This window comes from Thunnus maccoyii, chromosome 13 (genome assembly GCF_910596095.1).
Source record: "Thunnus maccoyii chromosome 13, fThuMac1.1, whole genome shotgun sequence".
Classification (NCBI taxonomy): domain Eukaryota; kingdom Metazoa; phylum Chordata; class Actinopteri; order Scombriformes; family Scombridae; genus Thunnus; species Thunnus maccoyii.
In genome coordinates this window covers 20,558,263-20,577,406 of record NC_056545.1, presented here as the reverse complement: position 1 = coordinate 20,577,406, position 19,144 = coordinate 20,558,263, and the positions used below count along the sequence as shown (strand labels likewise).

The 19,144-nt window shown below is 38.5% G+C and overlaps 2 protein-coding genes across 6 annotated transcripts in view; one reads left to right on the top strand and one right to left on the bottom strand.

Moving 5' to 3' along the window:
• Positions 1–4,084: 4,084 nt before the first annotated feature.
• Positions 4,085–17,312, top strand: LOC121909730 (calpain-5-like). The gene is made up of 13 exons (XM_042430352.1): positions 4,085–4,132; positions 5,919–6,107; positions 6,495–6,626; positions 7,595–7,803; positions 8,232–8,424; positions 8,515–8,705; positions 9,340–9,417; positions 9,512–9,707; positions 9,803–9,925; positions 12,238–12,440; positions 13,364–13,485; positions 13,583–13,719; positions 14,420–17,312. The coding sequence occupies exons 2-13, from the start codon at positions 5,943–5,945 to the stop codon at positions 14,600–14,602; spliced, it is 1,932 nt and encodes a 643-aa protein (XP_042286286.1). The 5' UTR covers positions 4,085–4,132; positions 5,919–5,942; the 3' UTR covers positions 14,603–17,312.
• Positions 17,305–19,144, bottom strand: part of LOC121909731 (serine/threonine-protein kinase PAK 3) — a 45,671-nt gene continuing 43,831 nt past the window's right edge. For all 5 annotated transcript variants that reach the window (XM_042430355.1, XM_042430353.1, XM_042430357.1 and 2 more), the window contains one exon: positions 17,305–18,616. In XM_042430355.1, coding sequence (XP_042286289.1) covers positions 18,527–18,616 — 90 coding nt within the window. In that variant the 3' untranslated portion in view covers positions 17,305–18,526. The remainder of the gene's footprint in view (positions 18,617–19,144) is intronic.

Below are 19,144 nucleotides of genomic sequence, written 5' to 3'. Positions count from 1 at the left end.
TAAAGATTGTTTCCTTTTCTGATCTACACACTGCAACCCCTCTTTGCTTATCACACACATTTTCTATTCACTAATCCACTAATCAATAGTATACTGAGAAAAAAGGCAGAAAGGAATACTGTGTGTATGCATATTGTATGCGTGCAACATTAATGACCAATGCTCAATATGTGCTAGAAATCTATTAAGAAACGTATAAATAGATAAAAGATTTGTATGTGAGGTAAAAATAGTATTTTGTTCATGGTGGAGATGACTAAAAGACTCTTCATCACCATGGGAACAGGAAATCTGTCTCTCACATTATCAACAGTGGCCAAATGCGTGAAAATACTGAATCAGAATGCTAAATAGCAATTAGCAAGCTAGTTCAAATCATGACTTACAGTATATACAGTATTTATAAGCTGCATGTAGAGCCAAATACTTGTGTGGCCCACGTTTTAATAATTGATAAAATACTGTGTATTGATGCATACATGTGGTCCAGTTCCACATTTGTGTTCATTGCTCCCTCAGCTGCCTAATAATCCCTGCATGTATTTTGTCAAAAATCACATGTTCACATATGTAACATGTAACAGTACAGATGATAAGAGGGTCTTAGTTCAGAACAAAATCCATGTATTCATTAATGATGACCACCTATAACCATGTATCTAATGATACTCTGCTTAACAGACAGATCTGAGCTCATTCCTGTTATTTTAACACTATTAGATATATTGAATAGGCAACATCTTTGCACATTGCCTTCTTTGTGGAGCATAACTTCAAATTTTATTGTTGTGCTGAGCTGGAGAAAGCTCCCTCCTCCCTCTACTATAATATGAAGCTGGATCTGACATGCTGAAGTTTGAATAAGACTTGAATACGCAGTAGCTCTGATCCTCTACTGCAGAGCTCAAACAGGGACATACAGATGCTGTTTTCAGCAACACACACACACAAAGACACTGGCTACTTTTATGAATGTCCTGCCATCTGCTGGCTATAATATGTTCATATGTGTTGTTAAAAAACATTTGAGCTGGTCTGAAAGTGACTTTTGTATTGGCAATCTGCCCCAAGCAGGCAATGGGGAAATGCTGTCATGAGTCACTATCTCATTCTTGAAAAGACTGTAAATATGTAACAACAGAATTATTTCATGTTTCACAACTATTGGCTGCAGCCTTAAAGGAATAGATATTACACTTTGACCCGCCCTGTTCAGGTCACATTCAAACAGTGTTCATTATATATCAGGAAAGTGTGTCTCTAGGGTGAGGTTTTTTATTTTCTTTTTTTTTAGAAAGATGACAAGGGAATAATCTAATTATGATGTGTACCATGTGGGACAGATCTCTGCTAGTGCACAAGTAGAAACCTATTTTCTGTTGCTTTTGTAACAACACAATGAAAAGTCTAAATCTCAGCTAATGGCCCCAAGAGACTGTAATGTTCCTTACAATACTGCACAGTAATTGTGCTTTTTGTGGAGCCTCAGCAGCAGTGGGATTGAAAATGTGAAGTTTGTCCTCAGGGTGGCACTAGAGGAAGGGAGAAGAGGTTGTTCAAATCTCTGTGGAGGCATAATTGTACTATGGAAATTGTATTATTAGTTTATGATAAAGTATGTGCATCAAAATTGAAAAGCTTCGTCCTCTGGGGAACATGAATATGCTCAGTAAATATCATAAATCTGCCCGCAACATTTTGATGTATCTTGTGGGTAAGGAGAGTTCAGCAAAAATATTAGGGTTCACTTTCAGGGGGTTGTGAATGTCCACGGCGTTTTTTTTGTTGAAGTCTGGCCAATAGATACCAAACTATTTTGCTGTGGACTAAATTGTTGGCAGGACAGATAAATGACTGAACATTATTTTCAGGCGCTTCAGAGTCGGCCAATAAACTTTATCTGCTTTGTCGTAAATGCCCAAATATGAGGGAAAGAATTTACATTATATCACTCTGATCATTTAAATCTTTAAATCATTTTTGTTTGTGGAAATTCTGATTACCTCCACTTTTTTACTATTATTGGGGCATTTTTAATGCCTTCATTAGTCAGCTGACAGCAGAGATAACAGGAAACAAGGGGGGAGAAAGATGACGAATGACATTCAATTAAGTTCCCCAGCAGGACACTAAAAACATTGTAAATGTGGAAGATATCAGCTCGATTTCACTAAGTCAGACTGCTGAAGCTTCATATTGGCTTCAATAATTATACAACAATACATTTCTGCACAGAAGGTGGATTTTCACCCGTATGAGTCAGTATGAACAGGAGGAATGATCACAGCAAGAAAAACCTGTTTCAATGTACATATAGGCAACTGACTGTTGTTTTAAGACAGATTTGGAAAAATTGTGAACCATCCTCTTTTTAAGTAGTGTCATACACTTTTCCCCTCTCTGACACACCCTTTTCTTCTCCTTTTCTTTTCTCACATCACTGCGGATCCAAATGGTTTATTTTTAATTTAGAAACTTCCTCAGTTTCGTCTTCAGTCTGTCTACTTAGCTCCTGCATGGATTTACGTTATTACTGTTGGCTCCCTACAAACATTCTTCTCCAGCTGCCTCTTTTGCCCTCACTTTCAAAGCTGGGATTATCCAGACAAGATTTTTGTCTGATGGAGTCAAACTGCTTCTTGTGCTCCTTTTTAAGTTAAGCTCACAGAGTGCCTGCCAGTTTGTCTCATTTCCACAGTTCACTTACAGTGTAAAGACAGCACGTGGCTTTTGGCATTTTTAGTGTTGTTTGTTAAACAGATGTTAAATATGATTGACCTCTGGCTAACTGGATTTTTTTTTTTGTTGGTGATGCAAAACAAAACACAGTAGCACAGTACATACAGTGAGACAAGAGATTACTCTACATTACATGGAAGACATTTTTGTCATTGTACCAAACATGACAAGTTTTTGCTTGTTTCACATATGAGTTGCTGGGTGGTGGGGGTGAAGGTATTTAGTTTCAGTCTCCCCTTCCCTCCCTTTGTTGTAATCACCATATCAGCCTTTGCATAACACCTCCTGCTGCAAAGTGGTGCTTGTCAGACCAGTTTTCCGGCAGTGTTTGTGTGCAATTTGTTGAGTCAATCGTTCCGACAAGTTAAAACTCAAGAAACTGGATTTGATCCTGTGAAAGGTGTAACAGATAGTTGTTCTATGGAAAGGACATTATGACACCAATGTAGATTTAATTTTTAACACATTTTACAGGAGTTTAACTTGACATTTAATGTGTTCAATCTCATCACAGCAAGGATAAGACAGCTCAACACAGGTGAGTGTTGTTGTGAAAGTTTTAAGTACTACAAGCTTACGCTTTGTTTCTTGATGCTCATTCTTAGTTTGCTTCAGTATGGTTTCATCAGATTAACTATGTGTAATTTACTGTGTTTTACTTGATTATTTACCATTACTTAGACACTTTTTCATTAGACATCCTTAATTCCTTTCTTGCCTACCAAATGACACGTGCTGACTTGTTAATAACTCTACATGTAGGGTTTTACACATTTATTTCTATGGCTATTTAAGTTGTTACAAATGTTTTTTCTTAGGTAAACATTAATATGTGTGAAATGTTGCTGCGTCCTGATGAGATCTGTCGTCTTATAGGATCTGATGTGTTAGTTTTCTTGCTGTGACACCACTGAAAACCACCAAAACGCTACCATGTACCGGCACGCACGATGGAAATGTCTGGAATGTGAACTGCTGTCACCTTTGCACATACATAGTATGCAGAGAGTTTAAATCTAATCCTTTAAAAGGGTGAAAACTTTGTACAGACCTGCGCCACACTTATAGTCCACTAAAGAAGAACAAATAATCAACCAAAAATAACTTGCCTGACCACATTAGCCAGGAACCCTCAAACAGATAACACCCACACACAAACATGAACACACACAGACTCAGAGTCTCTGTCTAACCGGAGTAACGTTATGATTCATTTTCTCAGAGTGGTAAAATGACACATTCTGGAGTGAAACAATAATAGGAGGTAATAAAATCCAGAAGAGAGTAAAACAAACACGGTCCGGGTGTGGCTCTAACAATGCACAAGTAGAAATAGGCGTGTGTGGGAGAACTATACAGACAGGTACGACACCTGGAGACTTCCTTGTTGTGAGTAAGTGTCCTGTCGCTGTCTTAGAGGTATGGTGGGCTTTTTTTTTTGGTTCCTCTTCTCTTTATTTCTCTTCTCTTCTCAAATCTCTAGTGACTTTTCAAATTTAATTCAATTAAGATGTTTAATTCCACCTGATGTTTTCCAGTTGTTCAGGTTCCAGACATTTCATTATTTTCTGTTAGCCCAATCTGGTTTATTTGCTGCCGTCTCTCTACAGTATAGATGTATCTATAAAACCAATTGTATATAATGTTTTGTTTTTCAGTTTTTTGACTTTTGGAGAAAGTCGTGTCTCTTGGGCTCCTTGTAAAGAACATATAGGGAAGAACAGGGTAACATGAGCCACTTTTTTGCATTTGATGATTTTACTGAAAAATTTGAATTTGAATATCAAATAATAGTTACTATATATACCTCAGGTTGTTGTGTGCCCATGGAAATTAAAACAAGTTATCTAATTATTGTGGTTTAAGAACAATGAGCCATCAAAAAAAGATAGGGGTAAAATGAGCGCTCTGTGGGAAAATAGTGATACCATTAAATACTGATATAAAAATTACACGAAATCAACAAATTAATTATAAAATTAAAAATAACTTTGAACTTTATTAATGCCATCAATTTAACAAAGGCAAAAACTTGTACTTTTAAGTAAAACCATATGTTTGTGTCCTGTTGTTCAACATGTTACCTCAACACTTTCAGTAAAGATTAAACTGTGATCTTTGTGTTTTAGCTACAGAAAGAACGTGTGTGTAAATGTGCTTTTGTGTAAACAGACAGGTGACAAATTAAAGGAAAAACTGGTCCAGGTCTGAATGCTTGACCCCTACAGTGAGGGGATCTGGTGGCTCTGTTATGCTGTGGAGGGCATTTTGCTGGCATGGTTTAGGTCAACTTGTCCCCTTAGAGGGCTCTTCCCTCTAAGAAGATGTACAAAGAAGATGTATTGAAGATGGATTGAGTAATGTGAACTATTCTTTCTTAATTTGTGGTCACATGATTATTTTTGTTTATGGTTACCTAGATAAAGTTGGTGGCTCATTTTACCCACTGACTCTGTTTACCCTGTTCTCCCCTACTGTCAATTGAGAACTTGTTGCTTCCAGTAAATTTAATTTTTGTGTGCTGTAACATGTTTTTCCTGGCAATCTTCAAACATCAGAATGATTCAGTGGGATTATACTGGCACATATTGTGCAAATGCTTCCATTAAGGGTCAGTGTGAAGGGACAAAAAGGTCAAGAGCTAAAATATCATCATCCCCCTAGAGAGTACAGCTCTGTCATTCATTACCTCTCCTGCCACACATGCAGCACTTCTCTTTGTGGTAAAATAATATTATTCCTACAGTGCTTGACAGTAGAATTTAAAGGACACGTGTGAATTCCTTTTGTCCATCAGACAATTGCAAAATGCAAAGCTGTTTAGCTTTGGTGGGAAAACCTTTAGCAATCTAGGGTATGTAAATCATATAAACTTTCACCACAGCCCAATTTTCAGGAGGATGACTATGAAATGCCATAAATAATGTTTTATATCTAACCACAGAAACAGTGGCTCATCAGTAAACCCAGACTGTCCAGAGGGACTTGGGGCCACAGGCCATCCCACTGTTGATCTGGGAATGAAGTAGTGCAGAGATTTAAAAGATATATTTCAGCAGGCAGGCCTTTCCAAAAATGCACAGTGTCAGAGGTCTGGAGGAAGATCCGTCCCACACAAAGCACTATGACACACATCATTTAAAGTCACGAAACGTCTGCTGTTTGTCATCAATCTGCAGCTCTGAGGCTTCAGCATCTGGGCCATGTTCTCCTCTGTTCTCCCGTACAAAAACCAGCACTACGCTGATCTGAAGAGGGACTGTATCAAGGACAAGAAGCTGTTTGAGGATCCAGAGTTTCCAGCCACCAATGCATCGCTGTATTTTAGGAAACCACCGCCTGGTACTGTGCAGTGGAAACGACCAGGGGTGAGTGGCACTGGTGTTAGTGGTCCCACCGCTAGACTTTTCTCAGAATTTTTCAGACTTACTGTTCAAGATGCCATGTAGTTGTAGATTTTCTTTCTTTCTTTTTTTAATCATGGATGAAGAGTATTACAAAGAGGCTTTCTCTAAACTTATAGCAACAAATATACAACTCACCTTTTCTGATTTCAGAGTGCATATCAAAACTATTTGCTAAAATATTAATATAGTGATAGATTACAGGGGTTATAGGGACAGTTAAACTGAAAATGCCACAGACACCAGTTAATTGATAACATAAAAGAAATTATAAATAGAAACTTGCAAAATTTTTAGAAAATTCTCCACGAGGTCAATCATGCATCCATCGCATGAACCTTTCTGTTGTAGGAGATCTCCAGCGAGCCCCATCTGTTTGTGGAGGGAATCAGCTCCCATGACCTGAACCAGGGGCTCGTGGGTAACTGCTGGTTTGTTGCTGCCTGCTCTTGTCTGGCTTTGAAGCCAAACCTCTGGAAGAAGGTGAGTAAATGTAGTCTTTTCACTCTGAATGTGTGAGCTGTGGGGCATAATTTCGGTAACCAAATATTAAGGCTTCTGGAGGACTGATAAGCACTGTGCACAAGTAGCAAGTAGCACTGTGCACTAAATAAACAATGTGACCAGCTGACACAACAGTTCATATCGAGGCAGCACAGGAATTCAACTGAGAGCGTTTAACTCATGTTCACCTGCAAAACTCAACTTTCTTTGACCCAAAGTAAATATGTATTACTTTTTTTTTTATTAGCTATTGTTCCATTGATTATGAATGTAAAATAATTACCATGACATCCAAAAACTTCAAAACAAAGTAAAACCTCAAAAACATTTTATATCAAGGACAGTTTAGAAAGGGAGACATTGTGATGGAGGAGGAACTGGAGAACCTGAGAATGGAGAATGAATTGTGAATTACAAAACATTAATTAAAGTCCTCCTGATTCATAAAGTACTGCAATAAGAACTCGAGAGACACTGCATGTTTGAGGCATGTCCTTTGAAATGAGTGATTTCAGTGTTAAATACCGTCAATACAAAGTGGTTGAAGCCAAAAAAGATATCTCCACGTACCTCGTCAACACGACATGTTTGTAAAAATGTGGAGAAAATGTGTTGCATCATTCCATCTAATATTATAGTTTAGTGAATTCAACATTATCAGCTTTTAATGGTATGCCCATTTGTTCTGATTCTACTTATTGTGTTTTTATACTTGATACTTTTTGTTTTCTTTTTAATATATTGTTTAAAAAGCGAGATTCAGGCTCTTCTACTTTGCTATAAATGCTGTATTATAATAAATACCTTGTTATATGCAGATTAGCCGTTTAAAAGGTTTTGATTATATGTCTTAGCTGTGACCATTTATAGTCATGGAGGTGATGTGACTGCTAACAGCTTTTGTATGATTTTTTTTCATTGCATTGTGTGTATGTGTGTGTTTCCAGGTAATTACTGACTGGAAGGAGCAGGAGTGGGATCCCAAACACCCGGAAAACTATGCAGGAATTTTCCACTTCCAGTTCTGGATTTTTGGGAAGTGGGTGGACGTGGTGGTGGATGACCGGCTTCCTACAATCAATGGAGAACTCATCTACTGTCACTCAAAACACAACAACGAATTTTGGAGTGCTCTGCTGGAGAAGGCCTACGCCAAGTCAGTAAACTTGAAGAAATGGATTTTAATTTTTTTGTATTTTAATATAATCGATATCATTTTATCACATAACATATATAATTAATGATTAACATTATGTTAAAATATACTGTAAATTACAACAAAAACTGCTCATACTATTCCTACTACTAGTACTACTACTTATAGTACCAAAAGTTATGATATATTTGCAATAAATAATATAATAAAACAACTATTTCTGTTCTCTATAAATTGTACAAAGTATGTAACATTTGAAAATAAGTGTTGTTTCATGTAATATTGTGTATTGTTGCAGAAATTAACAATATATTGGCAATGTGTTGTATCCATGACAAAATACAAACATGTCCTCTCGTGAGCTCTTGTTTAATATTTCTACTTCCAACTTGTAACTAAACATGTGATTCCCCTGCAACTCCGCCAAGGCTCTCTGGCTGCTATGAGTCTCTGGAGGGGGGAAACACTGGAGATGCTGTGGTGGATTTCAGTGGAGCTGTGGCAGAGGCCATCAACTTGGAGGCAGAAGCTTTCTATAAGGACCAGAAAAGACAAGACCAGCTCTTTGAGGATCTACTAAAGGTCTACGACCGTGACGGAATCATAAGCAGCTCAATTAAGGTCTGTTCTGTGTCTGAATGTTTGCTTTTTTGTCTCTACATACTTCAGAGAAACTGGCCGTAGTGTTTATTTATTGATTTATGTCATCAGGCAGCGCCTCATGAAATTGAGCTCAAAATGGAAAACGGGCTTGTGAAAGGCCATGCGTACTCAGTGACTGCAGTGAAGAAGGTGCGCTTGGGTCACGGTCTGCTGGCCTACTTCAAGAATGAAACCATTCCCCTGATTCGCATGAGGAATCCCTGGGGCAAGACTGAGTGGAAAGGAGCCTGGAGTGACAGGTGAGGAGGATATTTATTTCACTCATTTCTCCTTGGTGAAGTGGTACTCCGACCAAATATTTTTTATAGCCCTCCTTTTGATTTAAAATGCGGCTGTAAAAAGTTTGTAGTTTACTTCATTATGGAGAACAAAGGCTGCATTCAATTTGGATTCAGTGGAATCCAGCAATGACTAGTTTTTATGAAGGCATTAAAGTAGGAAAAAATACCTAAAGCAACATCTCAGACCATTCCTGCAGCATAATCCACTTCCATCCACTCTCCATCTGTATGCTTAGTATGTTCCAAACAGTCATAACTCACAAAAACATGGATGTGACCAATGCAGGAACCTGTTAAACCATACTTTAGCTAAATTAGCAGTATTTGGAACATATGCAGCACATGGATGGACAGTAGAAGAAGATTTGAGATGTTTTGATATTTTTTCATGTCATGACATCTTATCACTAGTGGAATAACTTGTATTTGCTGTGAAACCTTTCTTTGTGAAGAAGCAAAACACAAACTTTCCTATAGTTACATTTCAAGGCCACAGCAGCTGAGTGTTTAATACTTCACTTCACCTCTGCAACAGTTAATCTGTAACTAGAATTCATAATCACTTTACCCATTTTTGCTCGCTGCTCGTCAGCTCCGAGGAGTGGTCGAAGGTTGGTGACACAGAAAGGGGCAACCTTGGCATCACAGTGGAGGATGATGGAGAGTTCTGGTGAGTAATCAGTTAATGCAGCTACTCCAATCCTTCAGTGAAGTTTATGTTCTCCTTCAGAGTGTAATGATGCATTTTTGGTTTACATCCACAGGATGTCATTCACAGACTGGTGCAAGTTCTTTACAGATGCAGATGTTTGCCGTATCATCAATACTTCCCTGATAAGCATCCATAAGACATGGAATGAGGTTTTGCACTTTGGGAGCTGGACCAAACATGCGGAGCCACTGTTAAACCGCTGCGGTGGCTGTGCTAACCACAGGCAGACGTTCCTGCAGAACCCTCAGGTACTGACCATAAGCGGTGCGGACTCTCTCTTCACACCAACTGTGTTCATGCACATGTAAAAATGTAAATTCACTCCTTTTAACTTCTTTTTCAGTACTTGTTTGATGTCACAAAGGAGGTCGATGAGGTCCTGATCTCCTTGCAGCAGAGAGACATGAAGATCCACAGGAGATTTGGTCAAGGAGAAAATTTAACTATTGGCTTCAGTGTCTTCAAGGTAACATTCAGTTGAACCCTTGCACCATACTGTATTGATGTAATGAAGAATAAAACGATTTATTTATTATTGTGTGTTGCATGACAGACAACAAAAGATTTATATTCCAGGGAGACATAACAGTAGAAGATTTAAATGTTTGTAAAAGGTCAGGTTGAATCTGACGAGAGAAGAGTTTACTAAAGAGGAAATGATGTTCGTCTGGGACGTGAATGCTGGTCAAAGGTTAGTTTATTTTATGGGAAAACAGGGTCATTTCATCACATTCTGGCTTTCATTTTGGTCAAAGAATTTGGCTTCATTTGACTTCTCTGCTCATTTGTTTAGCAAACAGTGAACAGTTGTCGAGTGTTTTCAATGACAAGCAGACATTACTTGATAGATTTATCAGAACCAAAACAGACCATTTGAAAGAGAGTCTAAATTATACATGATTAAACATGGAGAATGTACATACTTTAGCTGATTGTTTCAAGCTGAAATACAAAACTTGGTGACTATTTTTACGGGAACTCTCAGTAAGGTGCACGTTATTCAGCGGCATGTGTTCCTCTGTAGTTATGTAGGAATAAATGGAAAGATTTCAGATTTATAATCATTTTTGCACAAATATATTTAACAAGCATGTATTATGGGCAATATTGGTGGTTGCTGTGAATTGAAAAAGACATTTACTGAGTTACAACACTGTATGTATGAGTACAGTGAACTATTTTGTGAACTATAACCTCACAAAAAATCTGATATATAGAGCTGTATGATAGAGGCATAAAGCTGTAACATTTATGAAAACATCGTACCAACTGAGGAATGTGTTTCACAAGAGGTTTAACTGATTATAGAATTACAAAGTCAGTGCAGTCCTCTTTTGAAGCAGCTGTAAAACATGCCAAACTAGATTTTATCTTACATGCTGGGATTAGGTTGTCACATTCAAATGAGGCGTTGCAACCACATGCTGCAAAACTGACATCACATTTCCCATAATGTGATTTACTCTGTCAGAGATCTGGCTAAGTTCACATGCACACACACACACATACACATATCAGATCATGGTCACTTTTGGGGACATTACATAGACTTTCATTAATTTCCTGGAGACATAACCTAACCTTAACCAACACCACTACTTGCTCTAACCTTAACCACTGACCCAAAAATCAGCTTTTTCCCAATTTAGAACACGGCTTTTGTCCCCACTTGGACAAGCCATCCTTAATTGGTCCTAAGTCTGAAATTTGTCCCCAAAAGTAGCCTATGACAGACCACACACACACACACACACACACACACACACACACACACACACACACACACACACACACACACACACACACACACACTCATTATTCACTCTTATCATGCTGACAGAAGTGCTGCCAAAGCGGCAGGTTCTGGACAGCAACAAATGCTGTTGCCACAAGGAGCACGTGGTTTAAAAAAAGCTGCTGTGTGCACATGGCCTGTTGAACTGCTACAGTATGAGCCTGTAACATTAACCTGCATTTAACCCTTGTCATCTATAGTCATCAGGCAAGTAATGTTTCCTCCTCTTTCATTTGATGGCTTGCAGACACCATGATTGTCTGTTTTTTATGTCACCAGCCACTATATTTTACTTTTTTCCAGTTTGAGAAGTGTGTCTGCAGTAAAATGACTTTTAGCCATAAATTGCCAATTATGAGCTTTTCAATCAAAATACAAAGAATTAATTATATGTGTCGTATTTGTGGAGCTTGAGGATTATGATTGTTCTGTTAACCTATAACTGGTTAATAACTGAAGCTAGAAGCAGTATAACCCTGGAGAATGTCCAACAGGAGGTTTTTTGACTTAACTGACACACAACTTATCTTACCAGTGAAATAATATTATTCTGTACTTACGATAACACTGCACCACTGTAATGACTTACACACTTACTATATATAACATTTTAGTTTTATTCCCGATTCTGCCACCAGGAGGCAGAAGTATCATGTGTTAAGTAGCTAATTGTGAATTATTTATCCTCTAAATACTGTTTAAATTACCATTTGCATCTGTGCTGTATTACACAAGTGAAAATTGTGCTTTCTTGCACCAGTTACACCAGTGAATAGACTTGCCTTGGAAAAGTTAAACATAAATTTGAGGAGTGCTTATTCAAGGCATCAGTTGGCTTATAAAGGTCAAAAAAGTAACCTTTGAGTTATATCATGAGCAGTAGTAACATACACAAAACTAAACTCTACACTTGATGTGTAAAGTCAGTGATTCAGTCATTGTGCTCGAATAAATTACACTCAAATGTTTTTTTTCTTTTCCAGGTGGAGCTGAACAGGAAGTATCGGATGCATGATATCCTGACCCAGAAGTGTGTGGTGACGTCCACCTACATCAACGCCCGCACAGTGTTTATGAGATCCATGCTGTCGCAGGGCCGCTACATCATCATCCCCACCACCTTCAAGCCTGAGGCACTGGGGGATTACATGATCCGAGTTTTCACTGATGTGGACTCGGGCTGCAGGTACAACTGTGATGGAGGTGTGATGTCACCCCAGTGAGTTGAGGCAGTATATAAGTCAAGTCAAGTCAAGTCAATTTGATTTGACAGCCCAATATCACAAATTATGAATTTGCCTCAGGGGGGCTTTATAGTCTGTACAGCAATACATCATCCTCTGTCCTTAGACCCTCAATTCAAGAGGATCTAAGGACAACTCACTACTCCCCCAAACTCCCCAAAAAAAACCCTTTAACAGGGAAAAAAATTGAAGAAATCTCAGGAAGAGCAATCCTTTTCCCAGGACGGACAGATGTGCAATAGATGTTGTGTGTACAGAATATAACGCAAATTGGAGAGGACAGCATTGAACAGGACAGCAAAATTATAATGGATTTATAATACAATATGTATAACAGCAACATGGCTTTGTTTTCATGTTGGCAGACGGAGATGAAATGTTGTATATCTTATAATTATCAGGTCTAAAGAGACACTTTCAGGAAAAGTGGGAACACAGCTAGACTGTTCTTTTTAGAAACTGACAGATGGATGATATCCAAGAAAAGCACACAAATTAGTGTTTTGGAGAATGAAGACTAATATAAAATTTCACTTACTCATGGTCTGTTCATATTAAATCATTTATAAAGTAACAACCCTCAGCTTTTCTTGGCAAAACATTGTGTTTTGCTAGATTTTGTTTTGTCTCTGACATTCTTGTTGGCAGACCTAAACAAATCATGTCTGCTCATATTCAGGTCATTCAAGCTGGCTAGTCAAACCAGACTGATGTGTCTGTGAAGTCTAGAAATTACATAATTTCCTCAGTCTTCTATTCTGCTGATCTAGATCTAGACCTATAGGTACCCTGAATGTAGACTTTCTAGATCTAGATCTAGATCACCTACAGTATGAGCTCCTTTAACTCTCCTTTACTCTCACAGGGAGTTGACAGAGGATAAGCCAAAGGTGAAGTGCTGGAGTTCGTTCCTTGGATATCCGCAAGCTGTGACTCATATCTACGTCCATGGAGCTGAAGGCCTGCAGAACCAGGACAGTACAGGAGGTCAGAGGACTAGACTTTACCCAAAACCTACTAATCACTGTGAAAAGTCTTTATTCCACCAGTTTTCTGAGACAGATCTTTACTTTTTCTCATGCAGGCGCAGACCCCTATGTCATCATATCCTGCGAGGGCCGGTCAGTACAATCCACCGTCAAGAAAGACACATTGCAACCAGAGTTTGCAACAAGCGGTGTTTTCTACAGGAAGAACCCCAGAAAGCCAGTAACTGTGGAGGTAAGATGGCATCTCTTTGTTCCTGATGACTGTAGTTCATCTCAGTGAATGGAAAACCTTTCAGACTCAGAGAAACAGTCTTGTTTTAAGCTCAAAGATCATTGAATTTATCTGGGAAAAAAAAAAATCATAACTTTCATAAATATACTGTATTACTATCATTAAAAGTAACTAGTTAAGCTAGTTAAGCTGCCCCTAATATGGTTGCTATTGAAACAAATTAATAGAGCATTTTTATACTAAAAAAAAAGATTAATTGTGTTTTTGCAGGTTTTGTTTGTCATTCTTAAGTACAAAAATACACTGCAAAGTAAATAAAACACTCCTTCAGTAAAACTAGTGTTATAATCTAATGGTAGTAGTTTAAATTATCTAGCAATTCATTCAGAAAAATCACAAAATTAAATATAGACTAATGATACAACATATTCTGTTGAAAAATGAGGAACTGTTCGTTCACAGTTTCTTTTACAGTTTGATTTCTTATACAGTTTTTAAATCTTTTTCATTTAAAAGAAAAAATCCAGTCACTATAACTTGAAAAAATGAACAGACTGATTCCATGAAGTGGAAAAGTTCAGATATATATATAACTTGTCAACCTGTAAAAGCCCTACAAATATACTGTGGTCATTTTGTAATATGTGACAGTAACATTCCTACATGTCTCACTTTTCAAACATGTCCTTGTTGATCTCAGGTGTGGAACAGTAACCCAGTGAAGGATGAGTTCATGGGCCAAGTAGTGTTGTCCGGGTCGGTGAAGGACATCGCTGAACCTCAGAAGCTTCAGCTGAGGAAACAAGGTCGACAGATGGCTGACGAGATGCCCGGTAGCATCAGTCTGAGGATCGTCACTTCCAGTCAGCTGACCAACATTTGACCTCGTCAGTGTCCTGAGAGAGAGCTGAATCGTTTTCAGCACTGAACTATGTGGTCTTGTGAAAGTACTCAACATGTACCATCACCAAAGCACCAAACCAGTAGTGGCTCCAGCTGTTTTCTACCATTGTACTGTCCATATTTGTATGCAATTACACTGAGTATGTTGACGACTCATTTGCAAAGTTGAGAGATGAACAGGGCACTATATTGGACAGACTGAATGTCAGTTCTTGTTAGTTATTTTTTATTCAAATGTTTCATATTTCAAATGATCTTTATTACTTTTTAAATCATTTTTTTGTAATTTAAACAGTATTTTTATAATGACGTTTTACAAGCTGCTTGTTAAGATATCATTCCTTTTTTTTTTGCTGTTACACTATATATACTGTGAGTGTTATGGCAGTAATTTGTCATTCAAGTCTTACTATACATTCTTTATAACTATGGCCTATATATGCAGAAAACCGTACTTTATGAATGACACATAATTCATGTATTGTGTATACGCCTCCTCCTTTCCTTTCCTCAACTGGTTCACACCGTCATGTTTTATTCTCACGATCATCAAGTAATATGCAAAACCCTGAAAGGCAAAAAGAATTAAAAGAAATTCAACCCAAGAATCACGGTAGCACTACAAGCATTGCCACAACTCTGGTTTTCTTCCTCTTTTTATTTCAGTCCAGTTCCCAAACTGCAATATTTTGTTTTTTTTTACACTCAAGACACAGCCATGCACAATTCAAAGTTCAAAAGGTCTATTGCTTCAACCACAATTAAAAATAGTTTATCCAAAACCTCATTTCCCCGTCACTCATTTGTCCTTTTTCAAAGATGGGGAAAGGCCTGCTGAGGTATGCCAGATGGATCAGCAGTTTTACAAAGCTAGACAATAATAAGAGTAATAATAATAATAATGATAATAATTTAAAAAGTAACATTTTTTGTCTTTGTTCCATTCTCTTGATACACATTAATAGAGGAATTTTCACACCACGTGTACAGGTTTACACATTCAGAAGATAGGAATGTACAGGAGCAACCACAGAAAAGGAGCACGTCAGCGGTGTCTCTTGTCCCGAAATTCACCTTTGTGCTCATAGTTCAGACCTGTACATGGGGGCAGAGGCCCAAATGTCCGAGGGCCGGTGAATTTTTGCACGAAGCTTCCTGACAGGCCACCTACACCTACCGCACACATACATACATACATGTACTAACACTCAGCAGTGGTACTCAGGACAGACTGTGTGGGCCCGCACACAGAGTGCTGCATTCATCGGCTCTCTGTCCAGATGAAGGAGTGTCCGATAAAGCCCAAACAGGAGAGTTGGATCCAGGAGTGCAGAGACAGCGGTGTGTGTTTGTTTTTCTCTTTTTCAATTTCCAGGGTGCAAAACATTTATTGATACATACCATAGAGCAACCTGAATATTGTCATTTTAAGTTACATAATTCTGAAAAAAGGAGGGGGTTTCCCATCATATTTACATACATACATACATATCCTAACAATCTTAACCTATTTGAGGATGAGATACAGTGTATAGTGTGTTTTACATGCATGAAATCTGTTGCATCCTCCTGTCTAACATCACTCCTTCATCTTCTGTACATCCGCTGTACAATGGAGGTACAATATGACTAAGCAGCTACCCTGCACCTCAAAGTCAAGGTAGACAACATGAGTGAGGCATCTTCTAGCGCAGACTGAGGTAGCCCCCTAACAAACACAAACATACACACTCTCCCACACACACACACACACATACACACACACACAGGGATGCTACGTGGGAAATGCCTGACGAAGCTACCAAATATCGACACAAAGTAGTTTATAGATAACTTCTGTACAGGAATGAGTTTAAACGCTAACCAGGTATGGAAGGAATGTTAGCGAACAATGTGAACCTCTACTACAGTTTCTGTTTTCAGTGCTCATTAGGACAAGGTACAATCATATAAAATGGCACTCGCTACGTTGTTCAGGGATTAGTTAGTGGATAACACTCCCTCTGTAATCTGCCACACGTTCCCAAAACTCCCTATGAAACATACAGATCATATGAAAAAAAATTCACATAAGACACAATTAAAAGACAAAAGGACACTGAAGCATGAATGAGCAGCATCTTAAATACAGAAAAGGAGAAGAGGGGGAGGGGGCAGGAGGAGGACAGTTGGTGGTAGACCCTCATTTGACATGAATGTTGTTGTATATTCAGTATTTCTACCTGGAAAGGAAGGGCAGGATTTGTTGGTATTGAATCCAAAAATGTGTAGTCACAGTCATGTAATGTATTCTGCTGCAATATGAGATAAGGCCAAAATATTTACTTGTCCCCATACCTCTGAAAAAGTAGAGGAATATTTTATTGTATTGTATCTTTGCATGTTGCGGGCATCTTGATATTTCCTGCTTAAGGTTTAAGGACACATGGATGCTTGGGGCATTGGACTTCCAACTCTCTGTAGGTAAATAATTACATGACCTTCTGTTTGCTGGTGTCAAAGCTCATTGACACAAGCTCATTTGAAAATCTGAAATGTTTAGATTCAGGATTACATGCAGTCAACTTTGTTCCAGCACCCTAAAAATGACCCTAAAAAGCGAAACATACAGCGCCAGTCAAAAGTTTGGACACTTTCTCATTCAAGTGAATCCAAACCTTTGACTGGCATTGTATATACTGTATATTTAATTGAAAACATTTACATTCCTATGGAATTATCAATAAAAAAAAGTCTCTGATTTAATTTGTTTCTTTCCTTATATTTCATACTTCTTTGTCAGATGTAATAAAAAAGGGGCTTGACATTAATAATAGAGAGTTGTTGAATTTTTCACCAAATTCTGTTACAATAAAAAAGAAAGAAAATCCAAACATACCGAATATGTATGGATAATCCAATTTGAGATGCTTGTACACAATGATTGGCATAGTTTATGTGTACATGCATTTTAAAATGATTGGACTAATTTGCAAATAAATGCCTGTATTGTATGTATTACAGTTCTGCTAAATTAACTGCAGTAACCTTCATGGCATGAGACTGAAAACCTGAAAGAAGTTGGCTCAGATGAAACACGAGAAGGATATCTCTTCACTGAAATGAAGTGGATGAATGACGGATGTTTAAAGCTGGCTTAGGTCATGTGAAATTATTCCTTTTTCCCCGGTAGCTGCACCTTTACACACATTCACACCTTCATACATTCACACCTTCATACGTTCACACACACACACACACAAAAGGATGCCACCTTGAGATGTGACAATCTGCAGAGGAGTAGCATTGTTTCTCCACAGAGCCATGGTCATGCAGGCAAGTTTGGGTCCTAGAGTCCCAGAGTCACTCTCTCACATCAGCTGGTCACTGCAGGTGCAGGTGTGGCCTGATCGTGCTCCACGGAAGGACGAGAGGAAAGAAAACCAAGCCTAAAGCCGGGCAGGGAAGGAATCACGGGCTCGTTAGTTTTGTCCGTTTTTCTTCTTCATTCCTTAAGTTCCTAGTTTGCAACACTTTCTTTTCAATTTTTTCACCCTATTTTTTTGGTTTGGGAGCGATTGCCCCCCCAAACAAGACATATGACACAAAGAGATGTGCACAGTTCGCACACACACGCCCACACACTCACACACACTTGTGATGGACTGCTCTACATGTACAGAGTGCTGCAGAAGTAAACGAGGAGGCAAGGTCTTTTTAGCAGCATGGGCTGAGAGGCTGCAAGGCCAGATGTCCGTCCTACATATGAGGCCTGGGGGTCTTTTGTCCTTGTGCTGTCACTGCAAGTCACATAACCCCCCAACTTGTGCTGTCACTGTCACGTCACCCACCTCCCCATACACCCAAGCCCCTGCCACCATGAACACACACACATCACAGGCAGGGCTCCAGTCTTGGGTACACCCTAGCGACTGCTGTTTTTTATGGCTTCCTTCGCAGCTACAATCAGAGGCGTCAGGCTGGATAGAGGCTTCGCCAGCTTGAGGAAGGAATGCTGTGGAGGACAAAAGGGATAAAAAAAATAGCAGATATGGAGCCAAAGAGAGTTGCAGGTTTAGAATAATAAAAAGTTCTTATTTAGTGATGATGTGCTGACATCTGCAGGACATGAAGAGAGCGCAAGACAAAATCTTGATAAGCATCCAATAACTTTACCATTATTAACTAGCTATTTCAGAAGCTAGGTTAACGTTATTCAACAGTGTTGGTGCATAAATATTAACAAAAAATGCATTGAAAGTAAGATTAGGATAAGTGTTATTATTAAATTCAATTTTATGGACATTTGCCTTCTACAAGATGGTCCTGAAAAGATCCTAAAGAAGGCCACAGAACTGCACAGATGCAATATTGCATCAGAGCTATGAGTGTGTTTTCCCTCCTTCCTTTGATATCTACCTGCAAGCCAGCACTGCACCAAAGTAAGTGTCCATTTCCTTCACTTCTACAAAGCCAAGTTGATGCAACATCACCCTCATGGTTGAAACATATTTCTACATGTGGATGTACAAGATATTAAAAG

Excerpts from the sequence above, each read along its gene's own strand:
- LOC121909730 (XM_042430352.1), top strand. The coding sequence starts at position 5,943 with ATGTTCTCCTCTGTTCTCCCGTACAAAAACCAGCACTACGCTGATCTG. Across the intron at positions 7,804-8,231 it reads CTGGAGAAGGCCTACGCCAA|GCTCTCTGGCTGCTATGAGT; the intron begins GTCAGTAAACTT and ends AACTCCGCCAAG. Across the intron at positions 13,486-13,582 it reads GAACCAGGACAGTACAGGAG|GCGCAGACCCCTATGTCATC; the intron begins GTCAGAGGACTA and ends TTTCTCATGCAG.